This window comes from Mustela nigripes, chromosome 3 (assembly GCF_022355385.1).
Source record: "Mustela nigripes isolate SB6536 chromosome 3, MUSNIG.SB6536, whole genome shotgun sequence".
In the NCBI taxonomy this organism is placed as follows: Eukaryota; Metazoa; Chordata; class Mammalia; order Carnivora; family Mustelidae; genus Mustela; species Mustela nigripes.
The window spans coordinates 40,458,718-40,474,859 of record NC_081559.1 but is presented as its reverse complement, the minus strand read 5'-3'; the positions used below and the strand labels follow the sequence as shown (position 1 = coordinate 40,474,859).

General features: G+C 41.3%; 1 protein-coding gene across 6 annotated transcripts in view; it reads left to right on the top strand.

Annotated features, from left to right (window-relative positions):
• The first annotated feature begins 1,205 nt into the window (after window positions 1-1,205).
• The window catches only part of USP40 (ubiquitin specific peptidase 40), a 76,800-nt gene continuing 61,863 nt past the window's right edge, over window positions 1,206-16,142 (top strand). For 2 of the 6 annotated variants that reach the window (XM_059393749.1, XM_059393755.1), the window contains exons 1-8: window positions 1,206-1,314; window positions 1,624-1,731; window positions 2,622-2,839; window positions 5,317-5,384; window positions 6,649-6,762; window positions 9,199-9,363; window positions 11,367-11,513; window positions 13,699-13,842. In XM_059393749.1, the coding sequence (XP_059249732.1) occupies window positions 1,262-1,314; window positions 1,624-1,731; window positions 2,622-2,839; window positions 5,317-5,384; window positions 6,649-6,762; window positions 9,199-9,363; window positions 11,367-11,513; window positions 13,699-13,842 (1,017 nt within the window). In that variant the 5' untranslated portion in view covers window positions 1,206-1,261. The remainder of the gene's footprint in view (window positions 1,315-1,623; window positions 1,732-2,621; window positions 2,840-5,316; window positions 5,385-6,648; window positions 6,763-9,198; window positions 9,364-11,366; window positions 11,514-13,698; window positions 13,843-16,142) is intronic. The other 4 variants (XM_059393750.1, XM_059393751.1, XM_059393752.1 and 1 more) reach the window with 4 other exon arrangements.

The following is a 16,142-nucleotide window of genomic DNA, read 5'->3' as shown; positions in this document are numbered from 1 at the left end:
GCGAGAGCGCACAAGCAGGGGGAATGACAGGCAGAGCAGGCAGAAGGAGAAGCAGGTTCTCCGCTGAGCAAGGAACCTGATGCAGGACTCAATCCCAGGACCCTGGGGTCATGACCTAAGCTGAAGGCAGCCACTCAGTCTACGGAGCCATGCTGGTGTCCCTATTAAAAGCCAGGAACCGTTGAGGTGGCCGGGATACAACTCTGCAGAACGGAGAGCCTGTGTCTTCCTGGAGCTAACCTTCCAGCGTTCATTCTTAGGGAATGGAGATTTGAGGAATATCTACTTTTTAGCAGGGGAGGGTATGAAGCACCGCGGGCAAGGGAGAAGCATTCGAAGGGCAGGATAGAATGCCACGGAGCATCCTGAAGAGGAGGCTGCCAAGGTTGCTGAGTGATAACGGGTACCTGTGAACAGCCATTCCCTCTGCGGTTTCCTAATCTAAACCTTAGCCTCGCAGCCGGTCCTCTGTTTCCAGCTCTTTCCCCATCAGCATTTCCTGAGCAGCGGAGCCACATGAATCTCCCTAAAATGTTCCAAGTGCAAATCCCTGAGGGTTCACGTTGACACCTGCCTTGCAATTTCATCCATGACTACGGCTGTTCATCTCTCAAACCTTTCGCTGAGGTAAAAACCATGTTCTCCCTGTCTCGCTCATCCATTCCAGGATGGAGGCTGGATTAGACCAGGGAGATGCTTGAAGCAGAGCCTGAACAGCTAGCTCCTTGAAATAGTCCACTAAAGGTGTCCAAAGGGGCAAGAGGAAAATTTTGAGGGTTTTATGTACTCCTGTGTATGCTACTTAGAGTTGGTGCAGACAAAATAAACACTGAGGATGCTGTACAGGTTTAAGGATATGTGGATCATTTTTCACCGGAGACACATTTGGAATGGTCTTCCGAAGAGCGTGGTGAACCCGAAGCCCTGCAGTTTCCAATGTTTGGGTAACTTGTAAATTAACCATGCCAAAAGACTCAAATATAAACTCTACATTGTGAATGAATGCATCGCCGTCCGACCGAGCGAACCCGTGGACCCGCGCACCCGCGAACACACAGGGACGCCAACACTGCTCTCCCACCGCGAGACTCCCGAACTCTGGGGGCAAAAGAACCACATTGCCCATAAGGTCCCGCGCGGCGGGCCGGCGCTCCCGCGGGGCATCCTGGGAAACGTAGTTCGCGCGTTCCTTAAATGGCCCACGCTCCAGGCCGCGGGAGACTTCCCCGCACCAGCATGGCTGCGCCCATTTGGGGCGCGTATGGTTGTTTCGAATGTGGGTCTGAGCCGGCTCGTGGGGCTGGGCTTTAGGCAGTAAGTGGGGCTGGCAGCTGGGGTTCTCGGGGTGGGGACGTGGGAGGCGCAGGGACGCTGTGGGCTGCACGCCTGAGACCGGCGAGGCGAGGGGCTGCCTGGGCGGCCTCCGGACGCCGCCCTCGTCGGGCGTCGGGTCTGCGGCCGCGGGGACCGTCTGCTTTTTGCGCCCCTGGGCTCCGTGGTGGGTTACAGGGCTGGAGGCCTGGCCTCCGCCACGGCGTGGGGCAGACCGGCATCCAGACCACATTCTCGAGGCCGGACCTTCAAGCTCCATTTTTTTGTGCTTTTTTTTTTTTTTTTTTTGAGGAACGGGTTGAAAAGGAATATATTGCATTTCAGCGCTTCCTGCCCCTTAGGAACTGTGCTAGGCGCTTTGTGTGTCTCATCTCCAAGTGACCCTCCTCCACACTCGAGGTGAGACCTTGAGCGGGTCCTGCAGGTCCCCACAGCTAAGGTTAGCATCACTGGACACAGAGTGGCAGGCCTTTGGGCTCGTTGGTTTTCATGGCAGTCTTTTTTTCCCAGGGAACCTCCTTCCGGCTCTTTAGCTTTGGGACCATGTACTGAACTGCTGTAAAGATTAGTGTGTTCCCTTTGCTCCCTCTGAGTGTCATAATCTGGCACAAGAAGTGTGAGAAGCGGAGATTTCAGGAAGCGGTTGATGGCCCCCAGGCCCTTGCCAACTCACAGACTCCAGGATTGGTTTTGCCACCCCAGCAGTAGATGAGGTGTAATGAGGGGTTTTCTTTGTTTTTTTCACCATGCCTTTTTTTTAAAAGCAGCTATTCTTTTTTTTTTTTTTAAAGATTTTATTTATTTATTTGACAGACAGAGATCACAAGTAGGCAGAGAGGCAGGCAGAGAGAGAGAGAGGAGGAGGAAGCAGGCTCTCAGCTCTGCAGAGCAGAGAGCCCGATGCAGGACTCCATCCCAGGACCCTGAGATCATGACCTGCGCTGCAGGCAGAGGCTTTAACCCACTGAGCTACCCAGGCACCCTAAAAGCAGCTATTCTTTATTGTGAGCCAAACCCTGTGCACCAAGTGCCTTTCTTAAGTCTCTCATTTGGTTCAAGGGACCCTGCATGGTAGTCTGTATTCCATTTTACATATGAGAACACGGATTCGTTAACTTGCCTGTGGTCCCCCAGGCAGTGTGGAGCAAGGATGAGAAAATTCAGGTCTTGCAGTCTCCAAAGCCCAAACTACTGGATAAACTTTCTGATGGAAGTGTAAGATTGGGAGATGTGTGGAAAGCTTGTTTTATAAATAAAAGCATTTGTATAACATGTCATATTCTTTTAAGGGTAGGATCTAGTTTCACAATGTTTGGGGATCTGTTTGAAGAAGATTATTCCAGTGTGTCAAATTATCAGTATGGAAAAGAAAAGAAATTAAAGACCAAAACCTTGGAGCCACCAGCTCCTAGGGAATTCACCAATTTAAGCGGAATAAGAAATCAGGGTGGAACCTGTTACCTCAATTCCCTCCTTCAGACTCTTCATTTCACACCTGAATTCAGAGGTATGCTGTGTTACATGCTTTTGATTAATAATATGTACCTTTGTCTTTACGTGTAATCAATTATGCAAGATTACAAATTACCTCAAAGGTATATTCCCCCGTATGTGTTTATTGTGGCTAAGGTAAGAAATGTTCATCCTCTCTGTAGGGAAATGTGAAACTTAAATTATTTAAGTACATTCTGTGCAAGCACGGTAATTTTTAGTAACAAAAAATAAGGCAATGGGTTTCTTTTCTAATTCTCATTTAAAATACAACATAAAGACAATTTTGCCAGTCTTCATTACTGTTATGCTATTTGTATTTTTGAGTTTTAAAATTTCTCTAAAGTAATAAACATTCCCACCAGAGTTACCCAAAACACTTCTGTCCTGCCTTTTAGAATGGCGACGGGGCATCACATTATTTATATAGTCCACAGTCGTTTATCTGTAATTCTGAAATCCAGAATGTTCCAGCAGCCTGGTTTGAACTGGTTTGGGGTCAGAAGCTGACCTAATGTGAGGCCGTTTATAGTCTTAGTTATCTTATCTCACTTGAGTGGTTATTCATACATTTATTACAGGAGTATTAACTCCTTGATTAACGGATACTTTTTATCCCAAACCTTGCTGGGGATATAATGTTAACGTACTATGACCCTTTCTTATTACCTTTCTAAAATCTGGAAATTCCAGAGACCCAAGATGTCAGATAAGGGACTGTGTATAAGAAACAGAAACCCATTCATGTTAGCTCAATTAAAAGGGGGATTTACTAACCACTACAGGAAGCCAGCCTGACCTCATTGGAGCCTTGATTTCTTGCCCCTGTTTTTCTCTGTTTTTCCCATTCCCGTCTCTGCAAACAAGCTTCCTCCACAAGGGTCTTAGTCTTTCTGATCCCTTTACTTCAGTATAAACATAACCTTCCCATGGTCCTGACTGGGGCCTTCAGCCACAGAGCTACATGAGTGGCTCAGCTCTCCACAGCGTCTGCTTATACTGAGGACAAAAATCCTGGCTCATCCTGTATCCAGTATCTCATCCCTCTTCCTGTCACTACCAAATTTAGCAAATTTTTTGACATTTTCTGTTGCTTCTAAGCTTAGAAAGCCTTCCTGCCTCCAGAGATTTAGTAAATATTTACCATTATCCCCTTCCCAGGGCCATTCTAATGGATTAAGCTGCATGTGGGATTTCAGAGTGGTGACATTTGTCCTTGACTCCATTCTCTCCGTAAAAATATCTCCCAAATGTATTCAGTTATTCCACCATTAGAAATTTTCAACACACATTTCGATAGATACTGAGGAGAGTTAAAGTTTTCCAAGTTTTAATATAGTTGAAGTAGAAAAGTAGCTTTAACAAGAGATTAAGACAGATGATTGGTGGGCAAGTGGTCCAGGTCATAAAGAGGGCCACTGAGCAAGGATAGGGCTGAATGGAGAAGGCCACCAAGCAAGAGCCCGGGCCATCTTACTCTCAGCAAAGGAGATCGCTGGCCAAGCACATGGGCTTGTATCTTCACGTGGGCTGATGCATTCCCTATAAGGCTTTGCAGGAATCCTGATGCTTATTGAAGGGCTAAGAATTGGCAGAGTGCTGGCAGGGAGAAGAATTCTGGAGCTTTTGGGGACAGTTTCTTGTGTAGGGCTGAATTGGGTTCTACTGTACTAGTTCATGGTGGCTGAGATAGTGGGAAATAATTGTAAAACTCTTTGTATAGTTTTATCCTTTAAACTTTTATGTTTATAGTTCATTTTTTTTCCCAGTTCCTGCCAGAAGGGAGGAATATAACATTCATAACCAAGGCAGCAGTGGTTTCCAGAGAGAGACAGTATCCATGCCATCCTTTGTCTTCCTAGAGTAGATCAAAGTTTCCATCTAGTTTGAATACAGACTTCCCATAAGATTCTGATATACCCCTGTGGGGGCCATGCCTAGACTTAAGAGTATAAAACAGTTGTGAAGACTGGCTCTGAGTTACCAACTTATTTTTCCAGGTAAGGTCACTACCATCTGTTACTACCCTTAACACAGAAAAGACATTCTTATACCCAAAAAAGTAAGGGCATTGAGAGTTAAAGGTGGCCTTTCTCTCAAAAGGGTGGTTGGAAGCCTCGAATGTGGCTTGTGGATGAACACACGTGACACTATTATATATTGTGTATTTCCTCATGTGGTTTTTGGGACCCACTGCCACAGGCAATAGGAAGCCATCAAAGATTTCTGATATTACTGTTTTTACTTTAGAAGCATAGTTTTCCTTTTATTGATCTTCTGTACTGAAATCTTAGCATGCCTCTTCATATAGAGTTGGTGGTTAAAGGTAATGTTATCAGGAAGTAAAATGTGTAGAGTAACAGTATAAATACTGCCACAGTCATACTTCTGAATCTTTAACTGATTTTATTTACTGGAGACTTTGGCTTTCTAAAACCGTTTTTTAAAAATGAAATAACATCATTTATATCTCTGTTTCTACATTTTGTTTAGAAGCTTTATTTTCCCTTGGCCCAGAAGAACTTGGTTCATTCGAGGATAAGGATAAACCTGATGCAAAGGTATTAAATCTATGATTTACAGGGCCTTTTTTTGGAGTATTAAAGAAATGTTTTTTAAGGAAGGAATTAATTCCTTATCCATAGAGATTCATAATTTTATTAATTACCAAATATTAATCTTTATTTTCAAGAAGTGACTTGGCCTGTGTGCCCGAATGAATTGAATCTTCCTTCCAAAAAATAATTACCTCAAATATAGTGCTGCTACTGCTTTATAAACCTAGCTTGGTCAAGAAGATATTTGCAACTAGCCTACACTAGCCTACCGGAAAATCTACTTAATGAACAGATTTATAACAGCAACAGAAAAATAAAGACTGGTGTTCTTTCATTTTGATATTCTGGAAATAAGCAGAGTGAGGAATTTGTTTATTATGAGTGCATATCTAATCTTCTTCATTCTGGCTCTAAATACCATTCAGAAGTTTATTGTTTTTGGGCTGAATCTGTGCTTCTTCTTTTTTTTTTTTTTTAAGATTTTATTTATTTATTTGACAGAGAGGGATCACAAGTAGGCATAGAGGCAGGCAGAGAGAGAGAGAGGAGGAAGCAGGCTCCCCGCTGAGCAGAGAGCCCGATGCGGGACTCGATCCCAGGACCCTGAGATCAGAAATCTGTGCTTCTTAATAGGAGTCTTCTGTGATCTGGCCCAGCTCTTCTCAAACCACCTGTGATGCAAAGAGCCAATTTTTATGTATTTCCTTTTATTCCCAGTCTCCTGAAGGTCATACATGCGGTGACAACCTCAAATTGCCATAAAAGTGTCGGAAGTCTTATTCTTGCTTTAGATAGGAACATCCAGTCTCCCCCACAAGGCTCTGAACATCCTTCTCTCCTGCCCTAATCCTCCCCACACCAAATAAAGCAGGAAGACGATGAGGCAGGTTCAGACTCCACAGCGGGTGGGAGTCGTGACCGGAATTTCCCTACAGGGAGTGGGTCTCTGAGAGGTTTCAGAGGAGTGAACGAGCAGACACTGAAATGATGGGCAGCAATCAGTCGTGGTTTCTTAAGGGCTGTGTGGGTGTTCATACTGATCATACTGTGTCTAGGTAGGAAACTCCAGATAGCTAAAACTTTTTGGATTGGATTAGAATTTTAAAAGAAAAGCGAATCTTACTTCCCTCTATGTGATAGTTTTCAACTTCCTCCCGATTGAACTGAATGAACTAGGAAAGAAGAGAAAACTCGTTTGCAGTTCTTTTAAAACACCCCAACTGACGTGAACAGATTTCATTTAGAAACGCGTTTGCTTCTTGACCAGGTCCGGATCATACCGTTACAGTTGCAGCGGTTGTTTGCCCAGCTTCTTGTCTTGGACCAGGACGCGGCGTCCACAGCAGACCTCACTGACAGCTTCGGGTGGACCAGCAATGAGGTACGAAGGTCAGCTCCTCCAAAGGAACCAGGTTATCAACAATAAAGAGTAAACTCTGGTTTAATGACATTATCTAACTTCCTTTAATTTTGTCTTAGAGTCTGAAGTAATAGTTCAAATTCTTATTTCTCATGTTCAGTAACTACAAGCTAGAGATATATTTCTAGACACTTGTGCTGTGAATGGGTATGATTTGGCATGGGAGAGAGGGTTGTGGAGAGAGGGAGAAGTAGAACTGGGCTTTTACAGTTTCTACCCTTCATGTAGTCTAGTTAGGATACAACATCTACTACACAGAAATTGCCATTTATGTAACAAACTGCTGATCAGCTCGAAAACCTGACTGGCAATAATTCTGTGACTGTCTTTGTGATGTGTTTCTGTGTTTGGGTCTGGGTATTCTCATTGGGACACTCGCTTGAAGCAAAAGGCTGAACATGTTCTTGGCGGGTCTTTTTATTTTCCCTGTCCCTCTTTTCTCCAGTCTCTCCTCCTTTTCCTCCTGTATGTGGACATTTTCTGAATTTCTGTTGGCGTTTCTAAAGGGTACTTCACTATATGCAAACACTAAATATGTCAGCAGTGAATAAAGGTGCTTTTTGTCAATATTGATGAGCTGCGATTTTTTTTTTTTTAATGGACTAGATGTATTCTTGCAAAAGAGAGGTGTGGGGACTATCACAGAGTTTAAAGAGGCAATGACCAGATAACATTATATTGCCTTCAAAATAAACTTTCCACTCTGGTCTTCTAATGAGGAACACGCCTAAACCAGATGATGCTGTGAGATTGAAGAGGTAGGGCTTAGGCTTTGAAGAAAATGGGATATCATGCAATTAAATTTCTGGTGTAGGGTAGGCGCTTAGGGTTAATTCCTTGTTCCTTCCTTGTTTTAAAAATGGCCACTCTGCTGAGCTACAATTCATAGGCCGGAAGATTCACTCTTGAGGGTACAAGTCGCACTTGTTCGGATACTTACAGAGTTGTACAGCTGTCACAACAGTCCCTTTCAGAACATTTTCATCACCCCAAAAAGAAACCCCATACCCAGTGGCAGTCACCCTCCCCACCAGACCCTGGCAACCACCACCTCCTTTCTGCCTTCCCAGATTTGCCTGTTCTGGGTGTTTCACAGAAATGAAATTATGTGATGCGAGATCTTCTGAAGCTAGCTTCTTTCCCTTAAAATCATGTTTCCAAGATTCAGGCATGTTATAGGATGTATCAGCACTCCATCCCTTTTTATTGCCAAGTAATAGCCAGCTGGAGGGATGGGCCGTGTTGTTTTTTTTTAATCTCCTCATTAGCTGATGCTTTTCCTTTTTGATCCTGAGCGTCTACTGAGTTGCTGATTTCACACCCTTAAAGCAGTGAAACCCTTTTTTATTAATCTCTAAACAAAATCTCTCAAGAAACCTGCTAGGATTGGTAGAGAGGGACTTAGAGGCGCCTAGGCGCCTTTGCCTTCCTTAGAATTGTTGAGGAACAGCGTGAAAACGTGCACCGGTTCCCTTCAGAGGCAGTGATCATGAGTTGAAAAACAAGAAAAAAGATCCTGAGGCCCATTTCTCGCTCCAGCTTCCCTCCACTTTATCAGCTGCTTTTCATGCGACACTTTCTTTAAAATTGTCCTCCCTCGTGGTCTCTACTTCACCTTTCATTTGTTCTCTGCCTCCTTTCTGCCTTTCTGGTCAAAGTCACTCATGACATCCATGTGCCAAGTTCTAGGAGACACTTCTCTGCTCTCAGCCGGCTCTCAGGAGCACTCACCCCACCCCCCATCAAAGCACCAGCTCCCACTGGTTCCCGTGACCTCGTCTCCTGGTCCTCCCCACCCCTGCTCTTCCTCCTCTGTTCTGCTTCTGAGTGTTGGTGGCCCCCTTGGCTCTGGTGTATCCATTGTTCTTAAAGCATTCAATCTGTTCCCACAGAGTTGCCTGACTCGTGGGGTGAAGTGAGTGCCACCAGAATTTTTCTCATCTCTGTGTTACTTGGTCCATATATGTAAGCAGTAAATTCTGGTTCTTTTCAAATGCTGGTAATTCGGATTCCCTGTAGAAGTGAGATTGTGCCATGCATACTCTGCCAGCTCTTAAGACCACTCTGTGCCTATTGTGTTCTTCCCTCTTCTCCTCCTGTGGCATGGCCATGGGTGTGGTTTCCCACAAGAATAAAAGCACTTTCCTGTTTCAAGTGAGTTGAGTTGTATGTATACACTGAACACCCCCTGTTCTTGTTTCATTTTGAAGTGAAAGTAAAAGTGGTGATCTCTTCCCCTGGTCCCGGTTTGTTTAGCTTAGTCATCCTTAATATTTGATCAAGACTTACCTTTGGATTTCTAAATAAATCTTGTGTTTTTTAACTAATACCTCTTTAAAAATCTGTTTTGAAAAATCTGAAGCACAAAATTCCATTTAAAAGTTACCTGTTTTATAGGAAATGAGGCAACATGATGTGCAGGAACTGAATCGAATTCTCTTTAGTGCTTTGGAAACCTCTTTAGTCGGGACCTCCGGCCATGACCTCATCAATCGTCTGTATCATGGAACCGTTGTTAACCAGGTTGTTTGTAAAGAGTGTAAGAATGTCAGTGAAAAGCAGGTGAATATGCAAGCGTGTTGTAATAATAAGTCATAAGTTCTAATGCACGTAATTAAATTTGTGATCTGTAATACCACATGAGGAGCCAAGTGTTTATTACTAGAAATGATCTTATCATGTTTTTTTTCTTTTACTCTAGCCCTACACTTCAGTACTAAATTTGTAATCCACATTTCTTCGTATAAACTGAAAGAAGCAAATGTCTTAAAGCATAGCTTCAGATATTTAGAAAATAAATTTGGGGGATGTTTATAGGTAGAGGTCTGTGTCCTCATGAGAAAGCCAGTATCATGGTTGGTGGGGACAAAAGGGAAGTAATAAAAATAGAGAACAGTAAGGAATGTTTACAGTAATAAACATGTATAATTAAATACTGGATTTCATTTATGAATGTCCTTCAGAAAGTTCATTTATATGTGTGAGCTTATGTTGTCCGTTTAATCTCATTGGAAATTAGAAATTTGCTCATGAGTTGGAATAATCTCCACTTGCTCTATAAATCTTGTGTAGCATATGATTACATCACTGAACAGTTGTCCCTTAATAAAAATCTCCCTTTTTTGTTATGGCAAGAGTTAAGGAAAATTGCTGTGTCTGTATGAGTAAAAAATTAAATACCATTTTCTAAATTTTGCATTAATTGCTTTTTTGGATACATATATGTATTCTTTTTCTGCTTTTTATGAAAGAGTTGGGGATAAAAAATACTTTTTTTTTTAAAAGATTTTATTTATTTGTCAGAGAGAGGGAGAGAGAGCGAGCACAGGCAGACAGAAGGGCAGGCAGAGGGAGAAGCAGGCTCCCTGCCGAGCAAGGAGCCCGATGTGGGACTCAATCCCAGGACGCTGGGATCATGACCTGAGCCGAAGGCAGCTGCTTAACCAACGGAGCCACTCAAGCATCCCTAAAAATTACTTTTTTGTTCTTTTTGCCTGTGCTCCTAGAGGATTTGGTCAACCTAGTTTGGAAATACTAAGACAATGGTGTCTGGATTACCGTATGATTAGCTTAACAATTCTATAATTATTCACAAAGAAATTTTGAGAAATAAATGTGTGAAGGCACATAGTAAATTATCAACATTAACTTTTCATATATACATATGATAAATTGCATATAAATGTTGTTTGTATTACTTTAGATTTCCACCATGAATCAGAACTCATTAGTTTCCAGTCCCTGTAATAACCCCTTACAGTAATGCTAGTGCACACACACACACACACACACAAAACTGAACGATTTAAGCGTGCCAGATTTTAAGTGTTTATTACTATAAGTAAATTACAATTCCATTGCAGTTGCAGTAGATTCGATGGACTCCTGTTGGCAAAATACTGTCCTCTTAATTTTCATAAAAATACCTTTTTAGGGGCACCTGGGTGGCTCAGTGGGTTAAAGCCTCTGCCTTCTGCTCAGGTCATGATCTCAAGGTCCTGGGATCAAGCCCTATATCAGGCTCTCTGCTCAGTGGGGAGCCTGCTTCCCCCTCTCTCACTCTGCCTGCCTCTCTGCCTAATTGTGATCTCTGTCTGTAAATAAATAAATAAAATCTTTAAAAAAAAAAAAAAACTTTTTATCCTGGCTCAAAACAATTTTTTTTTTTATGACTTCTTGGTACATCAGTTGCAGCAAAAGAGGAGGAGGAAGTGGGGTTTACACTAGGGACTCTAGCCTTGTCCACGGCTAAGACAGAACTGATAAACACCGCACACTTCTCGGTTCAGATGTGTGTTCAGTGGTTTTAGTTCCTGCTAAAATAGGTTTTATTATAGCTACACCGAACTTAAGGAAACCTGGACGTATTTTAAGCCAAATTATAATTTGATTTAGGGTAATTTTGTGTGGTGAATTTCACCGTATCTTATCGGGAGGTCTGTATCTTCATACAATACAGTGTTTTAGGGAAAAGTTATGTTATTCCCAGTCTGTGTAGGAGTTGGTGATGTGTTCGTGAACCACTGCAAAATTGTTTTTTCATATTATGTTCATGTGTATTTCAGGAAGACTTCTTAGATCTAACAGTAGCAGTCAAAAACGTATCAGGTTTGGAAGACGCCCTCTGGACCATGTTTGTAGAAGAGGAAGTGTTTGACTGTGACAACTTATACCACTGTGGGACTTGTGACAGGCTGGTTAAAGCCACAAAGGTAAGACAGCTACCTGCCTTCTCCCAGGGGGCCACTTAATACCTGGTAGCATGAAGGTTTGCCAAGTGAAGTCCGCTTGTAAGAGAAAGTCCAGAAGATACATGTGAACCTCTTCATTGGAACTAAGGTTTGAAAAGACATTCATATTCTCTATCTGTATTTTTATCTTTTGCAATCAAGAGTTTTTTTAAGCTTTCAACCCAACAGTTCTCTCAACTTCTTTTTGTCCCAGGAAAAAATTTATGTGTACCTCAGTGTTTCTTTTTTTTTTCTTCTTACCTCAGTGTTTCTTAAATATACCTTTTTTAAATAAACCCCCTGTCTCCTGGCTTTTTGCAGAGTAACATTAGGAAGAAGGTGATGGGTTTTTCTTGCTGCCAAGGAGCTCATTGAGCTTTGCTTTCTTTGCTTACTACTATGAAAACAGACAGCTTTGTTTTCTGTACACGGAGTTACTTGACTGGATAGATACACGCTTCCCAACTAGACTAGACTAGCTAGTCTAGACTAGCTAGTCTAGTACTCCCCTTCTGCCTCCCTCAGTGGGAAGTACTCATCTTGCCAGTTAAAGGGCTTGACAGGGTACCACTGGGTTTCTCACTAAAGGATGAGAGGGGAACAACTGTTAGAAACTATTCCACTGCTGCCAGAGGATGTGATGGGCTCTCCAGTCCGTGGTTAGTGAGCACCCACTTATAGAGCTACCACAAAAGATGGGTCTTTGCAATCATCTGTAACAGCTGACAGTTACGGAATTTCCCGTGAAACAGAATGAGGACTGATTCAGATAACATACAGTGTTGATTTAGATCCTGGAGGTTGTGAGAATGTAGTAAAAAACAAACAAACAAAAAACTCCATGCCTGTAGCTTTCACAGTAGGATTGGGAAACCAGGGTAATTTTACATTGTTTAATGTGTATCTCCATCCAGGCTTTGCCTTGTTGTGACACGCAAATGGAGATGTGTATCTTCTGCTTATCTATTTTGTATTTCACGTTTGGTGTTAAAACTACAATCTAATAAACATGAAATTCAGAAGATGGAAAGTATTAGAAGGATACTTAAACACATTCTTAATTTTGGTTGAACTTAATTTGCACATTAGTAAAATAAGAATCATTAGCACAACGAAAGCAGTTCTTGGCATGTACTTTTTATGTTACTGGTTTAATTCTGTTTCAGTGGAAATTTTTTCATCTCAATACATTTAAAGGTGCATCCTAAATTTCCATTTGGTTGTGATACCTAAAGTAGGTTTTCTTATTCTGAGCAGACTTTTCTCAGCCATAGTATAGATGAGATACTCAGGTTTTTTAGATGTATTTTTTTTAACGTGTTGGAGTTACATTGCTGTTTTTTAATCCCCAAATTTGTGGAATTGTTTTAAATTTCTCTTTAGGAATGTTAGATACTTATATGTAAGGATAATATTATAATTAAGGATGATTTTATAGATGGAAAGGATTTTTTTTGCCACCCCCTACACAACACACCATTAGTACTAAGGGGTTGTGGAAAGCTGACGACTTTTAAATAAAAAGCAGCTTCATCTAGTGTTTTGTTTTAAAGCAAGGAAATTAAAAATTGCCTTTTTACTTGCTTTTAAGGACAGTCATTGTAAAACCCCAATCAGTGGGTCTTAACATTAGGGGAGTGAGAGCGTTTTGAAAGTCTAATGAAAACTGTGAATCTTCTCCCCAAAAAATTCAAGTATGCAGACCATGTAATTTCAACAATTCAGATCCACTGAAATAGGTCCGTAGGTCCAGGTGAGGAGCTCCAGTCCTTCAGAAATAAAAGGACTGTGTGTGTGCCAGACAAAGTGGAGGCACCAAGGAGGCCAGGACTAACACAGGGAAGGAGCAGTGTTAGAAGGGGGAACACCAGTTACAACACGCTCATCGGATAGCTTTGATTATAGGATATCAACACTAAAAACATAAACTTGGGTTGTAAACTTTTAGTTGTTAACATAAATGAGTCACATCACCTTTAGTCCCATAAAAGAGATGAATTCACATCAAGTACTGACTTAAATCCAGGTTGATGAATTAATGTGATTGAAGGACACATTTCTCTTTAAACTGAATCATGGGTTGCTTTTTTATATCTTAAGAAACATTATGTATTCCTTTCTATAACTCTGCTTTTAAAACAACTGTAAATTTTTTTTCTTTCCACAGTCAGCCAAATTACGTAAGCTGCCTCCCTTTCTTACTGTGTCATTATTAAGATTTAATTTTGATTTTGTGAAGCGTGAACGATACAAGGAAACTAGCTGTTACACGTTCCCTCTACGGATCAATCTCAAGCCTTTTTGTGAACAGGTTTGGACTGTTTTATTGTGAAATTCTTTCTTTCCTCCTCTCAAGACTGAATCATTTTTTGGCCTGATTTTCGGTTGACTTGTTGCAGAATCTTTCAGCCTGGCACAGTTAATATTTTTGAGTTGCGTAATTCTTTGTTGTGGGCTGTATCCCACACATTATAGGATTTTAAGCCGCATCCCTGGCCTCTGTCTTCTCTGGGACAGTAGCATCCCACCCTCTCACCCCATCCCCAGTAGTGACAGAATGTCCAGATCTTACCAAGTGTCCCGTGTCTCCTGGGGGAGAGTGTGGATGAAATCAATCCCAGCCAAGGACTACTGGTTTCTTACAGTCCTTTTGGTTTCCAAAGTATGGATTTGTCCCCAGTTCTTTTTAGTAAACTCTCCTTGAAAAATCTTTGAGAAGAAAACTTAAGAACAGAATGAGAAATGACCCTACATGACTAATTAATGACTATTAATTAGTATTTTGTTATCTGGATTTGGACTTAGTTTACATGAGATGGAATAATGAATTACATATCTAGAAAGTGAATTACACATCTAGAAATTGGAATTTATAATCTTTGAAATACAGGAAGGAAAGTTTTGAGAACGCTAATTATACAATGTACTTCATAAGCCGTTTCAAAATATTTTCTGTATAATTGCTGTACATGCCAAGATCTGAGCCATGAGACTGCTGCATTTCTTCTTACAAGTCATTTGTATGTATATCGAGACCAGAAAGAGCATTTATTAAGTAGCTATTAAGTTTTTTTGTATAAAAATTATATTTTCTTTATTCTTCAATTCGGATGGGCCTTCCTCTACTTCAAGCCTGGTAGCTGAGCTTTTTGGATTTTGTTTGACTGGCACATACAGAATGAACAGTTTTTCCAGAGGAAATCAATATACCCCCCCATTTATTGCCTGAATAAAACAGTTCTTGGGGGTGCCAGGGTGGCTCAGTCGTTTAAGCATCCAACTCTTGGTCTCAGCCCAGGTCTTGATCTCAGGGTTGTGAGTTCAAGCCTTGCACTGGGCTCCCTGCTGGGCGTAAAACCTACTTAAAAACAGCAACAACAACAATAATTTTTTTTCAGGATAACTGCATTAATTCTTCTATAATTTTCCAGTTTTGTTGAGAAATAATTGACAGACATCACTATGTACATTTAAGGTGTGCAGGATAATAGTCTGATTTACATATCTTACGAAATGACCACTCTAGATTTAGTTCATGTATATCATCTCATACAGAAAAATTTTAGCTCTTCTCAAAAGAGTAGTTTATCACATTATTATAACATACTTTGAAATAACAAAATTGAAATAGGTGAACCATTGAGCACTAGCTAAGAAATTGACCGTAGTTTTACTTTTTGATTTCGGTATTCACGAAAAAAATGGTCACATTGCCTCTGTGTTTTTATCTCTCATCTTTTGCCTGAACCAGACATTTAAAAAATACTACTTACTTTAGAAGTACAGTGTTTCAGGGAAATAAGTTTCTTAATAATTGGCACCCTTCGAATGGTGTATTCACAAGCAAAGTATCTCTTAACCTAAAGTAGGTTTTTGTTTTTTTTTAACGCCGATATAAGCCTTCATCAGTTGGGTCAGTCACAATTACAGAGCACATTAATTATGGAAAAGATTGATCATAGAAGAAAGAACCTGTTCATCCCACTAAACTGTCTCTAAACAAACAGATAGTATTCATAACTGCTTAATTCCTGTGATGCAGAGCACTGAGTGTCAGGAGGGTGATAGTGGATATGGCTCTGACTCTGAGACCCATGACCCTCTAGTTGGAAAACAGGACACATTTCAACAGCTAAAGAACACATTTCTAAAGCAGCGTAATAGGTATAACACAAAGATGGTTTTCTCTTGCTAAAACTATTGCAGATACATTGGGGAGCATGTTTTATTAGCACTTTAGAGTACATGATCTTAGCCAAAGTTCATAAAAGTAACATTTTTTGCATTTTCCTGTGGAAGAGGCAGAATTTGCTTGGTTGTTATGTGGTATTAGATGAATGACAGTTTTCTGGGGCGCCTGGGTGGCTCAGTGGGTTAAAGCCTCTGCCTTTGGCTCAGGTCATGATCCCAGGGTCCTGGGATCGAGCCCCACATCGGGCTCTCTGCTCAGCGGGGAGCCTGCTTCCCTCTCTCTCTCTGCCTGCTTCTGTGCCTACTTGTGATCTCTGTCTGTCAAATAAATAAATAAAATCTTAAAAAAAAAATGTTTCCTAGATGAATGACAGTTTTCAGTCTCAGAATTAAAAATATTTAACTTTAAAGCCAATTACT